The sequence below is a fragment of the Haliotis rubra genome, unplaced genomic scaffold (genome assembly GCF_003918875.1).
Source record: "Haliotis rubra isolate DU_JTF1 unplaced genomic scaffold, ASM391887v1 Scf84, whole genome shotgun sequence".
Classification (NCBI taxonomy): domain Eukaryota; kingdom Metazoa; phylum Mollusca; class Gastropoda; order Lepetellida; family Haliotidae; genus Haliotis; species Haliotis rubra.
In genome coordinates, this window is record NW_025767568.1 from 1,876,067 (window position 1) to 1,892,344 (window position 16,278).

The 16,278-nt window shown below is 41.0% G+C and overlaps 1 protein-coding gene across 2 annotated transcripts in view; it reads left to right on the forward strand.

Annotated features, from left to right (window-relative positions):
* LOC124262457 (methionine--tRNA ligase, mitochondrial-like) overlaps window positions 1-16,278 on the forward strand; it is a 43,521-nt gene that overhangs the window by 13,778 nt on the left and 13,465 nt on the right. For both annotated transcript variants that reach the window (XM_046696964.1, XM_046696963.1), the window contains 3 exons: window positions 11,739-11,867; window positions 14,157-14,262; window positions 14,679-14,806. In XM_046696964.1, the coding sequence (XP_046552920.1) occupies window positions 11,739-11,867; window positions 14,157-14,262; window positions 14,679-14,806 (363 nt within the window). The remainder of the gene's footprint in view (window positions 1-11,738; window positions 11,868-14,156; window positions 14,263-14,678; window positions 14,807-16,278) is intronic.

Genomic DNA, 16,278 nt, shown 5'->3' on the forward strand with positions numbered 1-16,278 from the left:
ACACTGAGAAAACACACACCACTATTGATGTAATAAGTGCCCCAGGTACATAGACAACTGACACGGTTTGCTTATTACAAATCCTAACCATTTATGAAATATAAATGTTTCAATAAAAGTTACAAGACAAAGGTATACGCCTTCTACACAACAAGAGAATGAGTTTAGTTGTACTCGCTTTTAGCAACATTCCAGCAATATCACAGCAGGGGACTCCAGAAAAAAGGCTTCACACATTGTATCAATATGTGGGAATTGAACCCGGTTCTTCGGCGTGATGAGCGAACAATTTAACCACTAGGCTACCCCGCCGCCCCTTCTCCATAACTGTTTTGTGTGAAACAAGACATTATATCTAACATTTCATAAATTTCCTTTGAAGGTATTTAAAGTAGCCCTTGTAAAGATAAGGCCTTATATTCTTCTTCTGTTGTTTAACAGGACATAATAATATAAACAAAGTGAAAATATGAAATGTCTTAACCACCCCAAATTTTTTTTGGGACTGTTTAACTAAAATGTGAATTAAAACATGAAAGATATCATCCCTAATGTATGTAGGGAAGGGTTCACAATATGAATGATCATCGTATGTCTAACTTAAGAAAAATAACCAGTCAATAATCTTTCAGTATGTCGTCATGTTTAATCTATGTTTTGTAAAGACACATTTGGAAGGTTGTTGAGACTGCCTACATTAAATATTCATTTAAAAAACTGACCTCCTCTTCATGTAAAAATAAATAAAGGCCTTTATCTATGCATATACATGTATGAACAATTGGTTATTGTTCTCTATTTGGAAGAGAGCTATGGCTCTGGGAAACATGGTAATGTTTGTCTCAAAGTGGTGGCTTCCAAATGTGAAGGACTTTCATGGAGTTATTTATATTTTCTCTCTGTTTCAATAGACAGAATTTGGTGTCTACATCTTTTAAGTTTCCCATTGCCATTTACAATCAGGGTTCGAAATACTCCATATATTAGTGTGCCATGGCACGGTAAATATTGAAATGACACGGTTAAAAGATGTTCTCTGTGCCCTTTTGACACGCCTAATTTTCTGGAGACATAGCTCACATTTAGTAATTTAATCCCCCAAACAAATATTTTTTACCAAACTGAATAAGACCATACATATATGAATGCTCATAAACCCATTTCTTTATTTAACACTAAATTTCAAATGATTATCATCATTGTCATTTATTCTAAAAAACATGTGGGCATACTTGATTTTTGAAAGGCACACCTAAAATATTTGTCTGGTGCCCTAAGGCACACTTAGAAAAAAAAGTATTTCTATCCCTGACAATAATGCTGAAATAGCTTTCCATAAATATACTAGTTCTTAATTTGTTCACAATCCGATCTCCCATACACTCCGTTCATGAATCTATAATGGTAACTGAGTCTATTTACCTTATAGGACACCAAAGTGCTGCTGATTGTGCTTTATGAAATATCGTGTAAAGTAATGAGATTTCATTGTAATATTTGTGCACTGTGATTCACAATGATCACCTGAAGCTGCAAATATCGCCATACAATGTTAATCAATACTGAGAGTTTACAAAAAATATTTTCTGACAGTCTGAATATGTTTACTCCCCTTTCAAAGTCCTGACGTGAAAAAACCCACACAATCCTCATGTTTGAACAACCATATTGCCCCTAATTAAGATGGAGATTCAACAGCCCACTGCTTCGTACAGCTCCTGATAATGATGTGCTGTCGTTTCAGGGCACATTGTTTAATGTGCTGTGTCCTGTGATTAAGGATTAGGCAAATAATGTTTGAATAAAAACTACTGCCAGCTGACCTGATGTTTGCCAAATTGACTGCAGTCACTGTAGGTGTTAATTATTTTCTGTTTACGTGAGGGTCGTGTCTTTAGGTGGTTTGACATGTCAGGGGATCTTCAGAGCTTCCATTTGATGGGTTACAGGTTTTTGTTTGCCAATGAGCTAAATAAGTCAGCTTAAATAATGCTATGGGACTGGTCAATTATTGTAGGATGGGGTAGGGTTTGTGTGTGATGGAGGATGTAAGGTGTGCGGATGGGGCTGTGTGTGATGGAGGGTGTGGGGTGTAGGGGTGGGGAATGAAAGGTGTGTGATGGAGGGTGTAGGGGTAGGGAATGAAAGGTGTTGATGGAGGGCGTCGGGTGTAGGGTTGGGGAATGAAAGGAGGGTGGTTGCAATGGGCCTGTGTGTGGTGGAGGGTTGTTATATGTTCACATTCTTATAAAACAGGACACACAAGTGATCAGGCCATTAAGCACATGGCGAGCAACTTTATATACTACCCGTCGAATCGGAGAACTGAAACGAACCACCGTATTCCAATCTGGTACAAAATATGGATTCACAATTAAACGAAATATGTGACATCCCCTCTGTTGTAACGAAAAGAAATTAACAGTCCTTTGTTAGCACTAACTGTATAGTCAGCACTGAATCAAACATTTAAACTTTCTTGAAAAGAAAAGCATGTTAAGAGATTAACAATTAAAAGTCTTTCCACATCAGTATTAATCATAGCGTGATGGTTTGAAGATCAGACGACCCTTCGATGTGACACCAGTTGGTTGCCGCGATGTGTTAAGAGTTGCGATTGGAGTCGATGTTGTGGTTGTCTGATGCGATGATATCTCTGTCTTTGCAGAAGCAGCTGGACTAGTAGAGGTGCTAGTAGGAGGGCTAGGAGCCTCCTGTCGTGAATTCTGTTTGTCAGGTATCATGTCTCTCTTGTTCCGCCTATACTCTGCACCTTCTGCTGTCTTCACATAGTACGATCTTGGAGTTTCAGCTCGTCCTGTGACTGTTGCCGGAATCCAATGTCTTCCTTGTCTCATCCTGATGGTATCGTCGGCTCTGAAAGTCAGCTCTGCTGTGTGCAGATCGATCATAATAGAATTTCTGATTGTCCTTGGAATCTGACAAAGCTGTGTAGACTTTGTTACCTTCTTGTGTCTCGGTATCAGCAAGATGGTTTTACATGGCAGGTTATCTCAAGCAGTCTTCTACCCATGAGTAGTTGCGATGGAGAGCACCCTGTGTCTCCTATGGGAGTGTTCGATAGGCAAGCAGCGACAGGTAGGGATCAGACCAGCTCTGATTTGCTTTTGATAGAAGTCGTTTCACTGTTTGCACTGATTTCTCTGCCAGACCATTAGCCTGGGGATACAGTGGTGACGAAGTCACATGTTCAATGTTCCATGAATCAGCAAAACTTCTAAAGTCTGTTGGCGAGTATTGTGGTCCATTATCTGAAATGATCCTGGAAGGTATGCCATGCCCGAGCAAAGATGGATTTCAGATGAGTTATCACTGTTGATGACTTCGTGTTTACCAGCAGGGCAATCTCATTGAAGCGACTGTAAAGTCCACCACTATTAGGTAGTCTCTACCATCTAACTGGAACAGATCTGTAGCCCACGATCTGCCAGGGCAGTTTGGGAACTTCAGTAGGAATCATTGGCTCTTTACACTGTGACATTCTATTTTGTTGACAAGTACTGCAGTTGTCAATCACACGTTCGATGTCTATATTCATCCGTGGCCAGAACAATATTGTCGAGCTCGATCCTTGCATTTCACAATGCCCTGATGCCCAGTGTGTATCTTGTCCAACATCTCCCTTCTAATATTGTTTGGAATGACAATCTTGTCACCTTTGTAGATAATGTTGTCTACAACACTCAGCTCATCCCTGAAGTTCCAGAATTCTTTGACTAAAGTTGTACAGTCTTGAATCACCTCTGGCCATCCCATAGTGATACACTTCTTCACTGCTACAAGTTGCTCATCTCCACTCGTTGCCTTTGCTATCTCACCTAGTTTTTTTATCTGTCACTGGAAGATTGCTCACAACCATGTGAACGTAGGACTGGATGTCTGCATCCAGTGAGAAATCAACATTGTTGGGTGTGTCCTTGAAGTGACGAGACAGCATGTCTCCTACCGGGACTTTTGCCGGTGTGAATTGCACGTCTCGCGCCGTATATCTGTAGTCGCATTCTCATCCTCTGAAGCCTCAGCTGGCACAGAAGCGTGCAAAGGAGTTTCTTGAAGACCACTTCGAGAGGCTTGTGGTCTGTCCTCACCTTAAAGTTCCTTCCAAATAGATAGTGGTGGAACTTCTCACACCCAAATAGTATTGCAAGCATCTCCTTTTCAATCTGTGCGTAGTTTCTCTGTGCATTAGTCATTGCTTTAGATGCGAAAGCTATGGGACCTTTATCTTGGAAAAGGACTGCACCGATCCCGTTCTGTGAGGCATCTGTCTCTAGTGTCACCGGTTTCTGTGGGTGAAGTACTGTAGTACAGGACCAGGTGATCTTGTGATGAGGTCTTTGACTTCTTGAAAGGCTTGTTCATGATTCTCAGTCCAGGTGAATAGGTTGTCTTGTTTTGTTAGCTCTCGTAGGATGTGGGTCTTCTCCGATAGGCACGGAGCATACTGTGCTAGGTATGTGAACATACCCAGATAGCCTTCTAATTCTTTCTTGCTGGTTGGGACCTCCATGTCTTGGACGCTTTCACTTTCTCTGGATCGGGTTTCATGCCGTTTGCCGTCAGCACTTCACCGAAGAACTTTACTTCTTGTTGACATAGTTGTGTCTTCTCAGGATTCAGCTTGATTCCTCTTTCTCTCGCTCTCTGTAGAGTCTGTCGTAGATGAACATCATGTTCAGCAACGGTGCGACCTCTTGATTAGAATGTCATCAACTATGGGGTAGGTTTTCTCCAGCCCTTCAAAAGCTCTGTCCATCCTTTTCTGGAACATTTCACTTGCTGTCTTTATTCCAAAGGGAAGCCTAAGAAATCTATACCGTCCGAACGGTGTATTGAAAGTAGTCAGCAGTGATGACTTGTTATCCAATGGCACTTGCCAAAAAGATGATTTGGCATCAAGTACAGTGAAATATTTCTGTCCAACAAGTTTGTCAGTCACATCTTGAAGTGTTGGCATTTTGTAATGTTCTCTCTTCACAACCTTGTTCAGGTCAGTTGGGTCCAAACAGAGCCTGATCTCTCCATTTGGTTTTGGTGCTACTACCATCGAGTTGACCCAGCTTGTAGGTTTATCCACTTTGCACACTATTCCCATGTTTTCCATCCTCTGTAACTCTTGCTGAATCTTCGGTTTCAATGCTACTGGACTTCTTCTAACTGCATGAACTACAGGCACCGCATCTCTTTCCAACTGTATTCTGTATTCATCCTTGATACAGCCAACTCCCTTGAATAAATCCTCATATTCACTCAAGATGCCCTTTGATGTTGTGACTTGTGACTGGTTGATTGCAAGAACAACTTGAATGAGACCCATCTGTCTGCACGCTTTGAGACCTAATGCTGGAGGGGAATGACAGTTATTATGGTCTACTACCACAAATTCAAAATGTTGAACCATGTCTCTGTATTGACATTTCAATGTCACTGTCCCTAAAGTGCGAAGGGCAACTCCTCCATATGCAAAAAGTCGCCTCTGAGCTGGACGTAGTGGACCTGCTTGTTTTCTGATTTTGTTGAACTCGTCATCGGGTAAAACGTTTACCTGAGCACCAGTATCTAACTTAAAATCAATCCATGCACTGTCATTTACATTAATGGGAACATACACCTCATTTTTGTCATCCAGTTCCTGTTCCAAAGATCCAATAAAGAAATCCTGCTCCTGTTCAAGATTGTGTATCTTGCTTTGTTGTTGATGGTGAAGATGAAACGTGTTGTGACCACGGCCTCGACCTCGCTGATTGGGTCTCCCTCTTCCTCTGTGAAAAGTAGCTCTACACATAAAAGCATAGTGATTAAGTCTTTTGCATTTATGACACACTTTCCCCATAGCAGGACATGAATCTTGGTGAGAATGATATTTCCCACAGTTCTGACACAACATAACACTCATGTTTCTGTCACCATGGTAACCATAACTACCACGTCCACCTGATCTGTTTGATTTGCTCAAAGAATGTACATCACTCTGGATTTCTTTCATTTGCTCTCTACTCAATTCATAACTCCTTGCTAGTTCTCTTGCTTTAGCAAGTGTCAAGTCTGGTTCTTGTAACAAACGTTCTTGTACATGTTTATCTTTCGTTCCACACACAATTCTATCCCTTACCATCTCATCTTCTATCTTATCAAATGCACAGTGTTTTGATAAACTTTTCAATTCAGTCACATATTGATCAATGCTTTCACTTGGTTGTTGGTTCCTCGAGTAGAAACGAAATCTCATCACAGTGGTATTTTGTTGTGGTACGCAATGTTGGGAAAACTTTTCAAACAGTATCTTGATTTTGTCAGTTTCTTCCTCCGTTAATTTCCATGTATTGAAAATGTCTCTACCTGCCTGACCGATGTGTAACAGAAAATATGAGCACTTCTGTTTCTCGTCCTTCCCCGCTAAGGGGCCTGACAATAATAGTTCCATAGTTTGCTGCCATCGCCGCCATGTTTCACCAACGTTAGCTGACTCAAAGTCCATCGGCGGAATTTCAATTTTACCAGCCATTCTGTTACCTATTTTCAGTTTCCACAGCGCGTGAAATACATCTAGGCTTCTCCGATTCACGATCCCACTTCTGACACCATGTTATATGTTCACATTCTTATAAAACAGGACACACAAGTGATCAGGCCATTAAGCACATGGCGAGCAACTTTATATACTACCCGTCGAATCGGAGAACTGAAACGAACCACCGTATTCCAATCTGGTACAAAATATGGATTCACAATTAAACGAAATATGTGACAGAGGGTGTGGGGTGTAGGGTTGGGGAATGAAAGGAGGGTGGTTGCAATGGGCCTGTGTGTGATGGAGGGTGTAGGGTGTAGGGGTGGGGAATGAAAGGAGGGTGGTTGCAATGGGCCTGTGTGATGGAGGGTGTAGGGTTGGGGAATGAAATGAGGGTGGTTGCAATGGGCCTGTGTGTGATGGAGGGTGTGGGGTGTAGGGTTGGGGAATGAAAGGAGGGTGGTTGCAATGGGCCAGTGTATGATGGAGGGTGTGGGATGTAGGGGTGGGGAATGAAAGGAGGGTGGTTGCAATGGGCCTGTGTGTGATGGAGGGTGTGGGGTGTAGGGTTGGGGAATGAAAGGAAGGTGGTTGCAATGGGCCTGTGTGTGGTGGTGGTAGGGTGTAGGTTGGGGAATGAAAGGAGGGTGGTTGCAATGGGCCTGTGTGTGGTGGAGGGTGTGGGGTGTAGGGTTGGGGAATGAAAGGAGGGTGGTTGCAATGGGCCTGTGTGTGATGGAGGGTGTGGGGTGTAGGGTTGGGGAATGAAAGGAGGGTGGTGGCAATGGGCCTGTGTGTGGTGGAGGGTGTGGGGTGTAGGGTTGGGGAATGAAAGGAGGGTGGTTGCAATGGGCCTGTGTGTGATGGAGGGTGTGGGGTGTAGGGTTGGGGAATGAAAGGAGGGTGGTTGCAATGGGCCAGTGTATGATGGAGGGTGTGGGATGTAGGGGTGGGGAATGAAAGGAGGGTGGTTGCAATGGGCCTGTGTGTGACGGAGGGTGTGGGGTGTAGGGTTGGGGAATGAAAGGAGGGTGGTTGCAATGGGCCTGTGTGTGGTGGAGGGTGTAGGGTTGGGGAATGAAAGGAGGGTGGTTGCAATGGGCCTGTGTGTGGTGGAGGGTGTGGGGTGTAGGGTTGGGGAATGAAAGGAGGGTGGTTGCAATGGGCCTGTGTGTGATGGAGGGTGTGGGGTGTAGGGTTGGGGAATGAAAGGATGGGGGTTGCAATGGGCCTGTGTGTGATGGAGGGTGTGGGGTGTAGGGTTAAGGAATGAAAGGATGGGGTTGGGTCAGTGTATGATGGAGGGTGTGGAATGTAGGGGTGTGGAATGAAAGGATGGGGTTGGGGCAGTGTATGATGGAGGGTGTGGAATGTAGGGGTGTGGAATGAAAGGATGGGGTTGGGCCAGTGTGTGGTTGAGGGTGTGGGGTGTAGGGGTGGGGAATGAAAGGGACGGGGTTGGGGCCTGTGTGTGATGGAGGAGTGTGGGGTGTAGGGGTGGGGAATGAAAAGGATGGGGTTTGGCCAGTGTGTGATGGAGGGTGTGGGGTGTATGGGTGGGGAATGAAAGGTTGGGTCTGTGTGCACATGGGAAGAATGGGGGGGGGAATGAATGAAAGGATGGGGTTGGGCCTGTATGCGATGGGAAGTATGGGGTGTAGGGGTGGGGAATGAAAGGATAGGGGGTTGCAATGGGCCAGTGTATGATGGAGGGTGTGGGATGTAGGGGTGGGGAATGAAAGGATGGGGGTTGCAATGGGCCTGTGTGTGATGGAGGGTGTGGGGTGTAGGGGTGGGGAATGAAAGGATGGGGGTTGCAATGGGCCTGTGTGTGATGGAGGGTGTGGGGTGTAGGGTTAAGGAATAAAGGATGGGATTGGGTCAGTGTATGATGGAGGGTGTGGAATGTAGAGGTGTGGAATGAAAGGATGGGGTTGGGCCAGTGTGTGATGGAGGGTGTTGGGTGTAGGGGTGGGGAATGAAAGGATAGGGTTTGGCCTGTGTGTGATGGAGGGTGTGGGGTGTATGGGTGGGGAATGAAAGGATGGGGTTGGGCCAGTGTGCGATAGAGGGTGTGGGATGTAGGGTTGGGGAATGAAAGGATGGGGGTGGGCCTGTGTGTGATGGAGGGTGTAGGGTGTGGGGTGGGGAATGAAAGGACAGAGCTATTGTTGTCCTGGGGAAGGATGGTCAGAACTGATAGGGCTGTTGTGATTGGTGTTGGGACTCTATATTTTCCTATACTTCCTCTTTTGTGTAACATTTCTTCACTCCCCATTGTAAACCACAATACATGTAACATTCTGGGGTGACATACCCTCCCCATTGTAAACCACAATACATGTAACATTCTGGGGTGACATACCCTCCCCATTGTAAACCACAATACATGTAACATTCTGGGGTGACATACCCTCCCCATTGTAAACCACAATACATGTAACATTCTGGGGTGACATGACCTCCCCATGGTAAACCACAATACATGTAACATTCTGGGGTGACATACCCTCCCCATTGTAAACCACAATACATGTAACATTCTGGGGTGACATGCCCTCCCCATTGTAAACCACAATACATGTAACATTCTGGGGTGACATACCCTACTTGTACTATATTACCATTCCTCATTAATGTTCACATTTATGTATAAATGAGTTGTCATTTTTTATGATGGCCCTCCTATCCATAGCCGTGACAAGTGATGGCAAACACTTTCTATTGACACATTTTCACAACCATCAACCCACACATCCAATAATTACTTACTTAAATGAAAATAATTGATTACAAGTCAAGGAAATTAAAATACGTCTGATAGTACTTACAGGGCGCTGTCTGCCACTTCTGTACTCATGTTTCATTTACCAAGAAATGTGATACATAATTTACAAGAAATTTGAGCAGGCAGTCCTTAAAAATGATTAATTGATTTGGTATTGTCTGAAACAGAAAACGAAAGTCAAATATTGTTTTATTCATCCTGCTTATGTGTGTTATTCTTGAGTGTGTAAATATTAATGTAAACATTACTGGTGAAAAATATCATTAGCCTTTCAATATTTCCTTGTATCAACTTCTCTCCTGTTTTGTTTTATCATAGTGGGTGGTTTTAGGAGGCGCCATCTGCATTATTTTTTTGTTTATTTTTTAGATACATATTTTTTAAAAGTTGACCTTATTTCTGGAACTAATTGTTAGTGATTAAGCACACATAAAATCCCTTATTGTTACAATACACCCAAAGGTGGTATCTGCCATACACAGCATTACAGTCCGTTTGATTTCATTTGAGACTGATAAATTGCAAATTCTAATAATTGCAACAAAACCAAATTTTGCAGTCACATAAAATTGGCAGACCAACTCTGATGATTTGTCTCATAAGTTTGGTGGTAGAAAAGTCAGGTAATCAACAAGCGTGTATGTGCAACACGCACACCTGGCTGTTCTACCAGTAAGTGGTCCTCCCTCGTAAAAAAATAGAGAAAAGTGACAATAAAATAATGATCGTTTGTGAAACAACTTTTTTATTCTAGTGTCCCAAATTATGAGACAAATCAACAGAGTTGGTCTGTCATTTCATGTGACTGTGCAAAATTTGGTTTTGTTGCATATATTAGATTTTGTGTTAGTGAGCAATTCATCGGTCTCAAATGAAATCAAACGGACTATACCAACCACTTGAAAATTGTCTGTCCTTGAACCAGTTTGATATTTGATTGCACCGTATTCAGGGAGAGGAACTGAACTGTACACTTCCTGATACCTGAGTGGTCCTAATTTTAATACATATTGATTCATGGTACATTTGTGTCCTCATTTGTATTAAATTGTTTACATTCAAATAAGCCATAGTAACAGATGTTTAAAAAAATTCAGTTTCTGTTTCTTTTATTACCTTATTGATCAAAATAATATTTAAAGATTGTTTGGTGATTGCTTGGGATTGTTGTACTGACGTTTTGGTAGTGTATAAAATAGTTTTGAAATGTGGCCTGTCCAAGTACTGGTTGTCCCAAAACATGACCAGTCCTGAACAAACACATCCAGTCCCAAAAACAATAAAGAACCAACAATATGTTGTTTTGATCACTGTATTTATTATCCTCTCTCCAAATTTCAAATTTCATATACATGTATATAAGTTAATACAGAGGTGACGTGAAATGAGTTAGTCTAATGTGATGGATGTGTGTCGTATAATGTGATCTAACAAGTATTTCAATGTTTACTTTATACTACTCACAGTCTCATAAGGATCAAGTCATTTATCATAATTATGACTCGTGAAGATCCGGGTTAGAATTGATATTCAGTAACCTATGCTTGTCGTAAAAGGCGACTAACGGGAACGGGTGGTCAGGCTCGCTTACTTGGTTGACACATGTCATCGTATCCTAATTGTGTAGATTGATGCTCATGCTGTTGATCATTTGATTGTCTGGTTCTGACTCAATGTTTTACAGACCGCCATCATATAGCTGTAATATTGCTGAGTGTGGCGTAAAACTACACTCACTCACTCACTCATTTATCATATCAAATATTTCCCCCGACCAAAGGATGGCCTTACTTATATAATCGACCAACCTTCACGAAAAAAGACAGTCAAGGATGGTGGGACAGGCTATTTTTTATACACTGCTTATTTGTGATTTCCATGTTTTTCTCAGTTTTACTCAATTTTACTCAGTTTTACACAAACTTGTTTCAGTTTGCAATTTTGCAGATCAGTCAATCATTTTTGGTATTTATTAGATGCAAGAATTGGTGAGATGTTATGAAACTGAACTTTAAACCACATTTCTATGTTCCTAGAGTTTTAGTGTGGTCATTATACTTGTGAACCCCAAAGCGGAAGAGGTATCAAGTACTTCTTGTGATGTACCATGGACATGTATGTGTATTGTAAAATAAGCTAGTTCTACCGCAGTGAACGGATTTAACCAGACCTATGTAAACTCATGTCCAGGGAACATTTTGGTGGTGTCCAAGTTTTGAGCACATAAATCCCAGGCTGCCAGTGTGAGACATTTCACTGGATTTCCAAGAATGTTACAGATGTGACATCATTGCAGATGCTGAGAAGATTTCAGTCTGACGTAGATGGGGATTTCATTTGTGCATTCAAGACTATCCTGAATATTCAAAAGTATAAAATGTGGCTCTATTAGTTCTAAGGTGTTCAATTTGTTCACAGGAGCACCTTGAATCAAATGGTCACATCTACCGCGGCAGTTACGAAGGCTGGTATTCTGTGTCTGATGAAGCGTTTCTCACATCAGAGGAAGTGAAAGATGTAGCAACACATGATGGAAGCTCTGCCAAGGTAAATAACTCTTACAGTGTTGATATTATGTATTTTGACATGTAATTCAACAGGGTATTTTTATGATACGTCACCGTGTCGTCTGTGTGTATACTAGGGGTGGGTATTGTAGAGAATTTTCATACTGAGACGCGAAAGCATATATTGCGATATGTATTGCAATATATTGGAAGGTTTTTTTTCAACAAAAAAATACTTATAATCGAGTTAATGCTTGATTTATTAAGCAAAAACACTACAAAGTCACTTTGCTTGATTAAGCTTTATCAAAAACTTTTAATCATGACAAAATAAAAATGTAAATAGTATTTGGCACAAATGAAACGGGGAAAAGAACATTTAACTTCAACACAGTGGTTACTAGTTTGAACTCGTGTCTCCACTCTTAAAAAAAGCCCTGATATTTTAGACAGCAACTTGACCTGGTCAGGACATATCAGAGATCATTGGTCATTAATGAGTAAATATTTAAAACGTTCAGATGCAAAACATTGTGAAACACTTGAACAAAAATTAAGAACACAACTTCAAACCGAACTTAACAATCCAGTCAAACATAGTTTTCACCACAATCATTCCCACCAGCATTACCACAATTGCAACAATCAAGATATATGAGTGTTACGAGGTTTTCCAAATGTATATCAAAATACCGGTTTCCGATCAGCGTATCGCAATATGTATAATTTTCATGTCTGAACCGGTAAATACTGGTAAACCGGTTATCTTGCGCAGCCCTAGTATATGCACATGAGCGATGTTCAACATTATACATATTACAGCAAGTGTGCATGAATGTCTGGTGTTTGTAGTCTGCCCTATCCTGTTTACATGCTAATAGCATAAGGTAAGGGCCCTCCACGGTGGAACCCACTTACTCACTGGTGCAACATTAGTGAGTTAAATTTAAATTCACATCGGCAGTGTTTCAGCCATATCGTGACTATCACAAGCTATATGTTAATAGCAAATCTTAAACTAAAAGCCTGTCAACAAGGGTCAGTAAAACAGGTAGAGGATCACAGATATAGGTTTAAAACTGGTGTGTAACGAACCCGTGAAGATCCAGGTTAGAATTGGTCTTCAGCAACCCCCTGCTTGTTGTAAGAGATTACTTACGGGATCGGATGGTCAGGCTCACTAAGTTGGTTGACACATGTAATTGTATCCCAACTGGGTAGATCGATGCTCATGATGTTGTTCACTGGATTGTCTGTTGACTTGATTATTTACAGACCGGCACCATATATCTGGAATATTGCTGAGTGCAGAATTAAAGAGCAAATAAACAAACAAAGCAGTCGTCTCAGCGTTACACGTGTTAAGTGCCGCGTTAAACAACAACCAAGTACACTGTAATCCCAAATATACTGGGGTAAAACAATATGGGATCACATGAAAGCACAGGTGTTCCTTTAGTTTTTTCCAGGTTTCTTCACAAGTGTGCCATACAAAGCTTGTGAAAAAACCTGTGTAAAAATTAGGAACACTTGTGCTTTCATGTGATCCCTTATTTTTTTTCCCTCAAAATTATAAGTCCGCTTCTCATGAAGGTAATATGGTCTGATGTACGCCTCTTTGTAGCAGTGTCATCCCTCGCCTACCAGCTCGGATGACACTTGCTACTAAGTGGCGTACACCAGACAGTATTATCCAAGGGAGAAGCATACAACATATTTATCTTACCGCCATGTAAAACGTACAAAATATCATTTTATTTTATGTTAAAGATCGCTACCGGCTATATGACATGCAAACAAACTGGCGTCTGCCTCTTGACTGGTTTTTTACCATCAGTGAAACATATTCTGACAAGCATAAAACTGCCATAAAAATTGTTAATTATGTTTAAGCTGAGTGTGCAAACCACTCAATGTATAAAATAGCTTAAATAAAGAAGTGAACATAAATCTGTACAAAGTGAACACAAAAACAGCTGATTGAACGGTTTTTCGAACTCGGCATAGCATGCGTCATATTTTGACGTCATAGGATTGTTAGCACTTCAGCTTCTCGGCAGAGAGCTTTGCGGTTACCGTGGCAGCAGGTAATATTTTTTCCAGTTGTCACCCTCCTGGGAGAAACTTGTTAAACCGTCATTGACCAATGAAACTAAAGTATTTTACATGAAGGTAAGATAAATTACATACACTGTATTTTACTAAGAAAGGGGAATCCTCAATATAACATATGTTACATTTGACCACTTTCTTAATGGCATTGTGTAATCATGGGCTATAGATCATAAAGTTCACATCTCTAACGGCGATGTTGATGCTGATGCTGCAGGTGAGTGTGGAGAGTGAGCAGCCAGTCACGTGGATGAAGGAGAACAACTACATGTTCCGCCTCTCGGCCTTCACCCACAGACTGGAGCGGTGGCTCGATACTGGAGGTAACGTGGGGTACTAAAGGATTTGGGACTATGGTTTTATGCTGCTTTTATCAATATTCCTGCAAGATCATCGCAGAGGACATCAGAATTGGGCTTCACATATTGTACCCATGTTGGAAATTGAACTCAGGTTTTTGGTGTGACAAGCGAATGATTTAACCCCCAGACTACCCCCATCACACTACAAAAGTAATGGAGGAGGAGGTTACTGGGGTAACGTGGGGGTAGTGGAGGTTCTGGAGGTCATGGCAATTTATTAGAGGTGACATGGGTATTTAGGTAATGTTCGGAGAGTTTCATTGTTTGTTTGTTTAACACAACACTTTGCAAATTTCTAGCTATTTGACCGTGGTCTGTAACTCATTTAGTCTAGACCAGACAAGCTAGTAATGAGCCATTAACCTGTATGATTCCAGCTGTGAAGCCATCAAAGTTTGAGACAGTGATCAGACAGTACCTGCAGGACTTACCAGACCTGTCTGTATCCAGGCAACGGGAGAGGCTGCCGTGGGGGGTGCCAGTTCCTGGGGATGAGTCGCAAACAGTAAGCTTGAACTTTGTTCCCTGTCATTCATTACACTACACATACATGTAAGCTTGAACTTGTTCCCTATCTTTCATTACACTACACATACATGTAAGCTTGAACTTTGTTCCCTATCATTCATTACATTACACTACACATACATGTAAGCTTGAACTTTGTTCCCTATCATTCATTACACAACACATACATGTAAGCTTGAACTTTGTTCCCTATCATTCATTACACTACACATACATGTAAGCTTGAACTTTGTTCCCTATCTTTCATTACATTACACTACACATACATGTAAACTTGAACTTTGTTCCCTATCATTCATTACACTACACATACATGTGAGCTTGAACTTTGTTCCCTATCATTCATTACATTACACTACACATACATGTAAGCTTGAACTTTGTTCCTTATCATTCATTACATTACATTACACATACATGTAAGCTTGAATTTTGTTCCCTATCTTTAATTACATTACACTACACATACATGTAAGCTTGAACTTTGTTCCCTATCATTCATTACATTACATTACACATACATGTAAGCTTGAACTTTGTTCCCTATCTTTCATTACATTACACTACACATACATGTAAGCTTGAACTTTGTTCCCTATCATTCATTACACTACACATACATGTAAGCTTGAACTTTGTTCCCTATCTTTCATTACACTACACATACATGTAAGCTTGAACTTTGTTCCCTATCTTTCATTACACTACACATACATGTAAGCTTGAACTTTGTTCCCTATCTTTCATTACATTACACTACACATACATGTAAACTTGAACTTTGTTCCCTATCATTCATTACACTACACATACATGTAAGCTTGAACTTTGTTCCCTATCATTCATTACATTACACTACACATACATGTAAGCTTGAACTTTGTTCCTTATCATTCATTACATTACATTACACATACATGTAAGCTTGAACTTTGTTCCCAATCGTTCATTACATTACATTACACATACATGTAAGCTTGAACTTTGTTCCCTATCATTCATTACATTACACTGCACATACATGTAAGCTTGAATTTTGTTCCCTATCTTTCATTACATTACACTACACATACATGGAAGCTTGAACTTTGTTCCCTATCATTCATTACGCTACACATACATGTAAGCTTGAACTTTTTTCCGTATCTTTCATTACATTACACTACACATACATGTAAGCTTGAACTTTGTTCCCTATCTTTAATTACATTACACTACACATACATGTAAGCTTGAACTTTGTTCCCTATCATTCATTACATTACACTACACATACATGTAAGCTTGAACTTTGTTCCCTATCATTCATTACATTACATTACACATACATGTAAGCTTGAACTTTGTTCCCTATCATTCATTACGCTACACATACATGTAAGCTTGAACTTTGTTCCCTATCTTTAATTACATTACACTACACATACATGTAAGCTTGAACTTTGTTCC